Source organism: Camelus dromedarius, chromosome 3 (assembly GCF_036321535.1).
Source record: "Camelus dromedarius isolate mCamDro1 chromosome 3, mCamDro1.pat, whole genome shotgun sequence".
NCBI lineage: Eukaryota > Metazoa > Chordata > Mammalia > Artiodactyla > Camelidae > Camelus > Camelus dromedarius.
This window is the reverse complement of record NC_087438.1, coordinates 92201058-92211808: the sequence shown is the minus strand read 5'-3', so window position 1 is coordinate 92211808 and position 10751 is coordinate 92201058. Positions and strand designations below refer to the sequence as shown.

At 57.5% G+C, this 10751-nt stretch overlaps 1 protein-coding gene across 4 annotated transcripts; it reads left to right on the top strand.

The window, feature by feature from the left end:
* Window positions 1-634: 634 nt before the first annotated feature.
* Window positions 635-10751, top strand: SHROOM1 (shroom family member 1). 4 transcript variants are annotated; one of them, XM_031448988.2, is made up of 9 exons: window positions 638-1079; window positions 1515-1676; window positions 5022-6056; window positions 6141-6196; window positions 6423-6632; window positions 6822-7394; window positions 7482-7623; window positions 7724-7996; window positions 8120-10751. In XM_031448988.2, the coding sequence occupies exons 3-9, from the start codon at window positions 5106-5108 to the stop codon at window positions 8450-8452; spliced, it is 2538 nt and encodes an 845-aa protein (XP_031304848.2). In that variant the 5' UTR covers window positions 638-1079; window positions 1515-1676; window positions 5022-5105; the 3' UTR covers window positions 8453-10751. The 4 variants fall into 4 exon arrangements, with proteins under 4 accessions (XP_064340223.1, XP_031304848.2, XP_064340205.1 ...); XM_064484135.1 differs by having other exon boundaries at window positions 1458-1676; XM_064484153.1 differs by lacking the exon at window positions 6423-6632 and having other exon boundaries at window positions 635-1079.

The window sequence follows — 10751 nt, the reverse complement described above, 5'->3', positions numbered from 1 at the left end:
GGGGGATACAGTCCCTACCCCCAGGCATGCTGATTCTGTGGGAGAGTGAGAGCAGCCACACCAAAAGCAGAGAGACCTGAGCACTGAAGGGGTTCAGCAAAGGGCCCTCAGCCCCTTCCAGGGATGGAACAATTCTTGGCAGAGCCAGTATTCATAGAATAGAAGTTTGGAAAGTGGGGGGCAAGGAAGGCTGAGGACATAGCAGGGAGGAATGCACCGTGATAGATGAATTTAGATAATTTTTTAGAGCCTGGCGATCCCCAAAGGTGAAAACCTTGAGAGCCAGACTCCACAGCTAGAGTATAGTATAGTCCAGAACCTAAAGGACCCACTGAGCTGAGGTGAAGACACAAGTCAGCAGTTCTCCCCTCCTTCCCTGCCCTCCTCTTTCGGGCGGCTGGCCAGAAGGGCCCACACTTTGAGGGGTAGTGGGAGAAATGAAAAGAAAAGGGGCAGAAATGGGAGAAAAGAGCCTGTAGTGGGAATCAAAAAGCTGGAAGAGTTTTGGAAATGGAGGGTCTGGAGGGAGAATTGCTCAAGGAATACTTTAGCATCGAGCTGCACTCAGAAGGGGAGGGACAGAGGCATGAACCACCGACAGAGGCGGGTCTGTTTACTTGGCCAAGCTTGAATGTAACGGGGTGGCCGTCAGAAGCCCTTGGGACCCCGCCTGGACTTTCCCACCGAGGAGGCTGTTGGGACCCCCAGGCACTCGAGCCCGCGCACCAGCAGCGATGAGAACGCGCCCGGCCGGCCCGCGCTAGAGGCGGGCGGGAAAGCGCCGCGGTCACCCGTCCCCTACTTTCCCGCTTCTCCGACCGTAGCAAGAGGCCTGTGCCGGGTGGGGTAAGGAGCGTCCAGCCCCTGGACCCGAGTCTAGGCCGGCCAGCGGACACTACCAAGCGGCAGGTGGCTCCCGGGACAGCGCCGCAGCTCCGCGCTCCCGCCCCCCGGGCCGGACGTGGCGCCTCCCCCGCGGCGGCCGGAGTCTGGAGGTGGGGTCGGGAGCCCGAGCCCGGGGCTCTGATGTCACTGCGCGGCCGCGGGCGCCCAAGAGCGCGTCTCGGGCTGGAGCTCAGGTACGCGACGAGGCCGGGGGCCAGGCGGCGGGGGGCTGGGTTGGGGGCGTTTAGGGGGGGGTGGCGGGATCGGTCTTCCCGTGGGGCAGCAGGGGAGGACGGATGGGAGTGGCTGGGGCACCGCGGAGCAGCCCGCCGGTCTTTGCGTCTGGAGGTGCTGGGCTCCGCGCCGTGTCTGGTCTGCGCGAGTCAGGTCGGGTCCCTGCGCGCCTGTTTTCTCCTCAGAGAGTTCGCGGGGTGGGGCGGGGGGCAGAGCCGGCGGCTACGAGGGCTGCTGGGGAGTGCGCCGGGAGGCCCGAGCGCGAAGTGGGGTCTCACCCCGCGACCCCCGGCTCCCGCCCTTTGGCCACGGAATCCGCCCCCCGCCCCCTGCCCTAGATCGCTCGGTCCTCTGCTCGCGTTCTGAGTCCTCCTTCCCGATGGAAAACCCAACAGGAAAGGCCAAGAAATGCGCCGGCCAGCGGCCATCCGCTCTCCCTGCGTCCCCAAGGCCCCGCTCTCCTGCCGCACCTCGTGATTTTGTCGCCCCCTGTGGCCTCCAGGACTGCGCCTTTCTCATCTCTGGCGCGCCTGGATTTTCAGAGTTTGAAGCCCCAGGTATGTGGTCCGACCTCGACCCGGCCTCCTCTCCCCAGGTGCCACCACCATCCCGCATTTCCTACGCAGGGCACAGAGCTGCAGGCCCTGGAGGCTCTACGGGCTGGAGCGAGCAGAAAAGAGCAGATGCTTCGCGAGGTGCTCCGTGGTGCTGACAGGCAGGGAGAAGGGAGGGCCGCAGAGGACTGGGAGAGCCACTGAACTTCCCAAAGTGCCTGCCCTGCTAGACCTGGTCGTGGGCGCTGGGATTCAAGACATGGCCCAGGCCTCGGAAACTGAGTCTGGCAGGGAGACTGCCATTCAGGCAGCGCCCCCACAGTAAGCCTAGTCCTGAGGGAAGCCCATTGGGAGGGGTGGCCTGGAAAACCTCTCTATGGAGGTTTTCCTGATCATTATTGAGCATTTGAGGTTGTCTGTCCTTGTCACCTTACCTGGATCTGCTTCTGTTGCCTTTGTGTGATTTTACCTAGCTCTCTTCCTTGATTTCCCCAACAACCTCTAACTAAAAACCTGGGTCTGCCTACTTGCCTGGTCCAACCTCTCTGCTAAGGTTCAGACCCACATCTCAACTTCCTGTTTGCCAGACTTGCCACAAACACTGCAAAGCCCATGAGCACTGGTCCCCTTGTCCCCATCTGCACTTCCTCATTCCTTAGACCGGCACCTCCACCTCCCAGGCCCCTAGCTCTCAACACTGAAGTCATCCTTGTCTCCTTTTCCTCTGTTGCTCTTTCATTCACGTGATGAGGTTATCACGAATGCCTCCATCCCCATAAGACTCCAATCTGGTGATTTTCCAGCAGGGATTCCATGCTGCTCCCCCTGCTCTGGTGGGGCTTGCCAAATGGCTCAAAAGCTCTATGAGCTCCAGCCTCTGGACTTATCTCCAATACAGGCACTGACTCTGCAGCTCAGCCCACAGCTGACACTAACACTGTTGCTAGGGCTCCCAGGGGGTGGCCTCTCCAGCCACTAGGGCCGGACTGCAAGAGGCTCCCTGCAGTCAGACAAGTGTGGAAACTCTTTGCTCCTTGGGCTGAGGCCCCAAAACACACTCAGGAGCTAGACCCTCTTGGCATAACACATTCTGCAAAGGGCACAGTGTGGGCATCCTGCATGTGTATAAGCCTGCTTGGGTCACCACTAAAAATGCATCCTTGAGATAAGTTAAAGTCAATAAGAAAATGTACACATATTTTTGTTATCCATTTGAGGTGTTTTTATTTGGTGAACTCAGAATCCTTTGTCACTCACAGATAAGACAGAATTTTCAAGGCCTTTTTTGAGGGAACATCTTTGTATTTGAAGTTACCCATGCCTGTAGATGCAACAAATCAACATGGGCAGGCATAGGTGGCATGAGCCAGGGTAAACAGTGCTCCCACGCTGGGCTCAGAAGGATAGGGAAAGAGTGTCTGGGTGGCTAGGGAGGGTTAACTAGGTGACTGTCCTCCCAGGGGCTGCTGCTTAGAGTAGCTTCTTGTCTTCCAAAAGTCCAGAGAGTAGAAACATTTTGCAAAGTGGTCCCCAAGCCCGAGTGTGAGGACCAACCTGCAGGGCTGGCCTTAGTGGGCACAAAGATGCCTCCAGGTGGGTGATGTCAAGTTGTTCTGGTTCCAGGTCAGCTGAAAGCCCCTCCTGGGAATGCTGCAGGTACTGCCTCTCCCTTTTAGAGAACACCATACCCTCCCATCACTAACCTCCCTACCTGCCCTAACCAGCAATCTGTAGCATCTGGGGTCTTAGGGAAGAGGGTAGAGGGTGATCCTGAGCTCCAAAAAGTGTCTAGGAGGCTCAAATGAGCCTGTTTTTCAGTTCCCACCCCAGTAGTGGGTCACCCTCCTCTACACTCCTCACCAAGAAACTCAAGGAAAGCAAGTCAACCCCCATCCAAAATTTCCTTAGCCCATAGGGAGCCCCCAGCTCCCAAGATTCAAAGCTGCTTTCACCCCTGACCCAGACACACCCACCCAGCTCCTCCCCTCCCTTCCCCTCCTGGCACTGGGGAAGTATTGATTTCTGGCCATTCCTGCTCCAAGCTGTGGTCACCTGCTCTTTTGGTTCCTAATAACCCAAGTAACCTGGTCAGTGTGCATGGTGACAAATGCCTCACCCATTCTGTCCCCTTCCCTAGAAAAGATTAAGAGTGGGCAAAAGCAAAGAAGCCCACTTCCTTCCCCACCAAAGCCACCCACTGTCTACTTCCTGCAAGGCTGCTTCTTTCCTGGTCATTCAACAAATACTTGACACTGAGTACATGCCGGGCACTGAGGATACAGACTGAAGAAGTGCAGGGCCTGTCCTCAGGAAGTTCAGGGGTAGGAGTGGGGAGAGGGAATCACAAGCAAGCCAGCAGTCAATGCAGAGTAATGAGTGCTGTGATGAGGGAAGCTCAGGACACTGTCGAGATTCCCAAGAATCAGGAGACTGCTAAGTTGAGCCTTGTGGGAGGAACTGAGTGGCAGGACAAAGAGGGTGTGAGCCTGTCATTCTTAGACAAAAGGCAGGGTCTCCCAAGCAGGGACCATATTATCCTAGATTGTGCCAGTATTTTGAGGGGGTGGAAGGGACTATTTCCCACAGTGTAGTCTGGGCTTTGTTGGAGGCTTCCGTCATCTGAGGGGCAGGGGTAAACTGGCTTTCAGCAGGGTTTGCTTCTAGGAAATTGATTCTGGCTGCAGTGGAGTTGGAGGCAGGCCCAAATTCCAGGCATGGCTCTGCCTCTGACCAGTTGCGTGCCTGTGGGCAAATCATTTCCCCCTCAGAATCTCAGTGTCCTCGTTTGCAAAATGCAGATGGGCAATTGTGGGGTTCAAGATAAATATGTATATAAAGCACCCGGAACATAACTGGCCCAGACGGCGGGAGAAAGGCGGTGAAGCTGCCCCTGCCACCTGACCTGGGTTGTCCCACCTCCTTCCTTGGCTCCCCTGTGATCTCAGAATGTTCTTGACCATTGTTTATCAGGGAAAGATCACATGGAGAAGCTAACAAAGCAGCCAGGAAGCAAACTGGGTGGGACAGTGTTGGGGGGAGGGGGCGGAGAGTAAGGGTACATTCTCAGTGCTCCAGGAGGTGCCAGGGTAGAGGCCAGGGTTGCCATCCAGGAGAGCCCCAGCAGGGAGTGGGCTAGTCGCCATTCCTTCCCCTGAGCAAAGGCCCTCAACCTCCAGAGTTGCTCGCCTGGTCCCACTACTACTATCCCTTACTGGGGGAGGGGGCAATGTCCGCGCTAAGGATCCTGTAACTAGGGAGGGGATGTTTAAGCACGTGGCTGTCCGTGTCGGAGAGGCCAGCACCCTTACCCGGAGCTCCTCACCCACCATGCCGTCTATGCTCTTCCAGGCCCCTCGGAGTTAGCCAGTTAGCCTACCCGCCCGCCTGCGGCCCGCGGCCCCCGTCCGGCCCTCCGCTCTCGTCCGTGCAGCCATGGAGGCCCTGGGTCCCGGAGGTGACCGCGCCTCCCCAGCCTCGTCCACTCGCAGCCTGGACTTACGGCGGCTGTCCGCGCGCGCCGACTCGGCCTACAGCTCTTTCTCCGCTGCCTCCGGCGGTGCCGAGCCTCGCACGCCGTCGCCGGGGTCCCACCAGCTTCCTTACCTGGACTGGGACTACGTGCGCGTGGTGTGGGGCGGCCCTCGCACCTCCCCGCAGCCCCCGCCCGCGGCCGCCGCACGCAGTGGGCCGCGTCCCCCCGAGGTCCAGGGGACCCCGGGGCCGCTCAGCCGGCAGGCCACCCCGCTGCTGTACGCACTGGCGGCCGAGGCGGAGGCCGCGGCGCGGGCTGCCGAGCCGCCCAGTCCACCGGCCTCGCGGGCGGCCTACCGCCAGCGGCTGCAGGGCGCGCAGCGGCGAGTGCTCCGGGAGACATCCTTCCAGCGCAAGGAGCTCCGCATGAGCCTACCCGCCCGCCTGCGGCCCGCGGCCCCCGTCCGGCCCCCCGCCGCGCAAACGCGCTCCGCCTCGCTCAGCCACCCGGGCGGGGAAGTGGAGCCGGCGCGCCCCGGGGCTTCCGTGCCGGGAACCGTGGGCCAGGGACGTTTAGCCAGTCAGCAGCGGAAGTGGTGCTTCTCCGAGCCAGGGAAGCTGGATCGCGTGGGTCGGGGAGGTGGGTTGGCGGAGCAATGCTCCGGAGAGGTCTGCTCCAGCTCTGGCCTCGCCAGGCCCGAGCTCCAGGAATGGCAGCAGCGGACGCTGGCAGAGTTTGAAGGTCACCAGATCAGATGGCTGCCTGTGACCCAGCCCCGAGGCATAAAGGACCTGAAACCCTGGTCCTTGAAGTTCGACAACGCCTACAGGTTGGCCAGGCGGGGTCGTAGCGCTTCTGGCGAAGTCTTGACTCCCTGGGGAAGTCCAGGAGGGGTCAAGTCCACTGCCCAGGTATAGTGGCTGCAAGCCTGGGGTGGGGGCATCTGTAAGACTGAAAACTTAAGCAACATTTCATCCAACTGCTTGCCTTTCCAGGCTGTTCCCCAAGGAGCAGAAACCCCTAGACCATCGTTTCAGACCAGACTTCCCAGGTGAGAGATATGAACCACTTTGGGGACTGAAAGTTGGGGGAAGGCAGCTTTCATAGCTCTTGTTCAAGAAAGAAGAGGGCCTTGCACCTACCCTCAGTTTGAGCCTTCTGTCTTTTCCAAATCACATCCCCTAATTCCCCCACCCCTACACCTTACTCTCTCCCTGGTGCAGAACCAGGATCTTCCTTCCTGGTCACTGTGGTCAGTGTGGGGTCCCTGCCTCCAGGTTCCCGACTCTGAAGGAAGCTGCAGTGGTGTGTCCTGCAGAGGGACTCCAGAGCAGTCCCTCTGACTGTGAGCAGAGGGCCTCAGGGATCTACATTGTGTCTGCCCGGCTCCCATCCCTTCCTGATGATGAAGTTTTCCTGGAAGAAGCCCCAATGGTCAGAATGAGGTCACCTCCAGACTCCCATGGTCCCCCAGGGCTCCCAACCAGGTGAATTTCCTCAGACTTTCAAGCAGAGTGAGACACTCCCTTTCTACACATATCTACAAAATGCTGGAGGAGCAGAGAACTCTCCTAGCTGGAGCCTGGGAGCCAGGGGGTGAGGGTGGGGACAGGTGGCCCTTGGCCAGTTATCTTTGGCCAGAGCTTTTTCTGATTCAGTGTCTCTTTCGCTTCCAGTGTCCATGCCTCTAACCAGAAGTACGGGGCTGGCTTGGGCCAAAGGGCTGACCAGACTATAATCCCACCACAGCAGCCCCTCCATGAGTGCCCAGAGACTGCAGGGACAGATGACTGCTGGCAGGGGGTAAATGGTTCTGTGGGTGTCTCCAGGCCTACATGCTGTAGCCCCCCTAACACTGCAAATGGTGACATCCCAACCATTGACCCTACTGAACTGCTGACCACTGACTCCCCAACAGCTGCAGAGACTGACCCCTTCAAACCTCTCCCAGTTGATACCCTGGGACCTTCAGGCAATGACACCCCAGGGCCTCCTGACCACACTGCCCTGGCTTGGGCCACTGGCCAGCCTTATTCCAGGCCAACATGGCCCGGTCCACGCCTCGAGGAGCTGGTTCAGGAGCTGGCTAGATTGGATCCCTCTCTGAGCGACACTCTAACCTCCTATCCCAGCCCAGAGCCATCCCTGGGCCTGCTGGATGGGCTGATTCCTTTAGCTGAGGTCTGGGCTGCAATGAGGCCAGCCTGTGGAGAAGATGGAGAGGAGGCTTCTGGTACTTCTAAGCCAGGGTGAGTGAGGGGCACCAGGGAATCAGGGGATTCTAAGCCCCTGCAATCTGGGGCAGTACAATCCAGGAGCTCTGGTTTTGTCCCCAGGTCCTATCTACTTAACTCCACCCAGGGCCTGCCAACTTCTCAGGAGGAGACAAAGCCTGGAAACCTTAACACCCACGCTGTGCCAGACCAGCCATGTGGCCAGGGTCTGCCTGAGCCAAATAACAGCATCCAAGCCAAGAAAGTGGGTGTGGAGGGGTTGGAGGAGGCTGGGTGTGGCAAGAGTCTGGGCTGAGAAGTCAGGGGCCTGGCTCCAGTCTTAAGTACCCACGCCCTGCCGGCAGGTGGAGCTGGCCGACCTCCTCCAAAAGATGCTCCGGGACCTTCAAGAGGAGCAGGAGCGACTGCAGGAGGCGGCCCAAGCCTGGGCCAGGCGCGGGGCTGCTCTGGAGGCCGCGGTGGGCCGGGCCTGTGCACCCCACGTGCTCGAGCGCTTCAGCCGGTTCATGGTCGACCTAGAGCGAGTGCTTGGCCTCCTGCTGCTGCTGGGCAGTCGCCTGGCCCGCGTGCGCCGCGCCCTGGCCCGGGCGGGCGCAGACGGCGACCCTGATGAGCAGGTAATGGCTTCAGGCTTGGGGAGAGCGGAGCGGGGCGGGGCGGGGCCTGCGGTTCGGTCTTAGCCATCCCGGGGGCGGCGGCACCCTCGCCCCGCTCACTGTGCCCTCCCCCTGCGGCTCCAGGCCTCTCTGCTGCAGCGCCTCGGGCTCCTGCAGCGGCAGCAGGAAGACGCCAAGGAGCTGAAGCAGCACGTGGCGCGGCGCGAGCGGGCCCTGCGGGAGGTGCTGGTGCGCGCACTGCCCGCCGAGGAGCTGCGCGCCTACTGTTCCCTGCTGGCCGGCAAGGCCGCCGTCCTGGCCCAGCAGCGCAGCCTAGATGAGCGGGTCCGCCTTCTTCAGGACCAGCTGGACGCCGTCAGGGGAGACCTTGGCGGTCATCCCCCGCCTCCCAGGCCGGCCTGGTCCCCAGGGACCTGTCCTCCGAATAAACTGCCCTTCCCTCCTCTCCTCATCTAGTTACAGGCTGTGGGGACGGGGAGCATTGCCCCTGCTTCTCACCCACGAGATTCAGGGTGTGCTGGTTTATTCGGTGCTTTTCTCTCGAAGTGGGGAAGATCCAGGTCTGGCCTTTCCAGGATGCGTCTTACAAGTGTTCCCATGTGGCCTTACCCAAGTATTGTGGATTATTTGGTAATTAACTTACGGATTTAAAATACTGCAGTATTTCCCCTTTTTGTTATGAGAAAGAGGCTGGGTCAGGGTTGGTGGAGGGAGAGGAGACAAATTAGAGGAGAATTTCAACTTATGATGTAAAATGGCCATTTCCCCCCCTCAATTAAAAAAAAAATTGATGTGAGAAGTGTGCATATCACCTGAAGCATGGCTTGGAGAAGGGATCTGGTTTGAGAACTACAGACACCAACCCTGCCTGACTAGAGTAGAAGAGAGATTTGTTGGTGGACATCACTCAGGTCTGGGGATGGCTAGGAAGACGGGAGAAACAGGCTTGAAAACAGGAGGGACCAGGGGGGATGCTGCTAACCAGTTATCTCTAATTGTTCTGCATCATTACTACAAAAGCCTAGGCCTGATTGGCTCAGTCCAGGTCTCCTTGCCAGGGACAAAGCCCCCATCCTCAGTAGTGGAAGTCGGGTACTGCCTCCCTTCAAGACTCAAGGGATATGGAATTTCCCCAAATGGGTTCAGCCGCTTTGCTGCATAAAACCCCTGATGAATGTCGAGTAAACTTGGACATATGAAAACATTCATTCAAAGACCCGGAAAGAACTTTCTTCCTCTTCCAATTATGTTATCAAAATTGAATTTATCTCTTCTTTGGAGACCCCACTGGAGCAACCAGAGTTGAGGAGGGCAGTTGGAAGGTAGAAGCTGAGTCATGGGGGACCTGGAGACCTATTATGCAAGGAGGCTGCAGACCTGCAGGGGCAGCTTTGCTTGTGTTCTAGAGATGCCAATTTGGGGGTCGGCTGGGGTTGGGAGTGGAAAGTTAAGGGCTAGAGTGGTATGAAACACAGGATACACACTCCCCTCTATTTGTGTATCAGCCCTGTGGACACAGAATCAATGTTAGGTTCTCAAATATACATGTGAAAATCTGCCTTACTATTTGTAGCTGCAAGGGCAGGGACAAGAACATTGTTCATGCAAATGTTCAGTGTATTTTTGGAAGCTGGGCACATTAATAGGCATGTGTATGTGTATCTAAAGCCAACTGACCCCAAAGTGAGAAATCTCTGCTTCTGGGCTTGCTTTCTGACGCATATTGTCACTAAGTGCAACTGGTTGGGAATTTTAAATGGTCGTATTCATACCAAAAGCATTAGTTATAACAGTCGCGCTATTGAACACAGAACAATGCTCACATTGTGTCTTTTTATAAAAAACATATGAGGCTCCTGCTGAGGCAGTTGTGGGTTCTAACATTATGCTTTGCTTCTCTGCTTTGAACGCGGTGGGCGGGGCCTCCGCTCCAAGGTTCTCGGCCGACCGGGCCAGCTGACGTCTAGATGGAATCTACTTATTTCTACCTTTTGCCCTGTACAGTCCGCATTACATTCTCCCATTGTGATATTCTTAGAAACACATTTAATGTCGTCCATTAGGCCAGTGGAAATTGTGTATTTCAGACAAAGCACTCCCAAAGCGGGATGGACATGGGAAGCAGTGTCTGCCACTGTCCGGTTAAACTGCATTTTGGTTTTTTGCTGTTTTTTTCCCCCATGGGGAAATATGAGGCTTCTGTGCTTGTCTCTACCAGATAGAGAGAGCTCACAGAATTGGGCCACACCTACTCCGCCCGTCCTTCCATTTTGCCTCCTTCTCCTTCCTGCCCCAGTTCATCTCCCTTCCACACCCCGTTATTCCTTCATAGGGCAAGAATGCGCTCTCCACAGGTGTTCGGTATTGCCACCAGAGACTAAGACTTTCGCGTGGGAGGAGGGAGGGAGGACAGTACTAGAACCCCGGTGAATTCCACTCTCCCGGACACTGCCAGCAGAGGGCGCTGTTTCCCTTATGATGAAAACTACCTACGTTTTACCACCCGCAGCCTCCCCAGCTACCAGGCCCTCTGAGCTAGTCATAGGGACTGTGCCTTGTCCTGAGCAGTGCCCCTGTTGAGCCTGAAGGCTGGATGGGGCTGATCCTTTTCGCTTCTGTCGGAAAGAAATTCTGGTCAACCAGCTAAGGGAAGGTTGGCTCACTTTCCTTTGCTAGGCCTTCGTTCGATAATTGTTGTTAATGCGGAGTGGGGACGGGGAAGCTGGGGGTGTTGATCTCGAGTATCAGTATCAAA

Coding starts and splice junctions, on each gene's coding strand:
- SHROOM1 (XM_031448988.2), top strand. CDS start 5,106: ATGGAGGCCCTGGGTCCCGGAGGTGACCGCGCCTCCCCAGCCTCGTCC. Junction 7,395..7,481: donor TCTGGTACTTCTAAGCCAGG/GTGAGTGAGGGG, acceptor TTTTGTCCCCAG/GTCCTATCTACTTAACTCCA. Junction 7,624..7,723: donor ACAGCATCCAAGCCAAGAAA/GTGGGTGTGGAG, acceptor CCCTGCCGGCAG/GTGGAGCTGGCCGACCTCCT.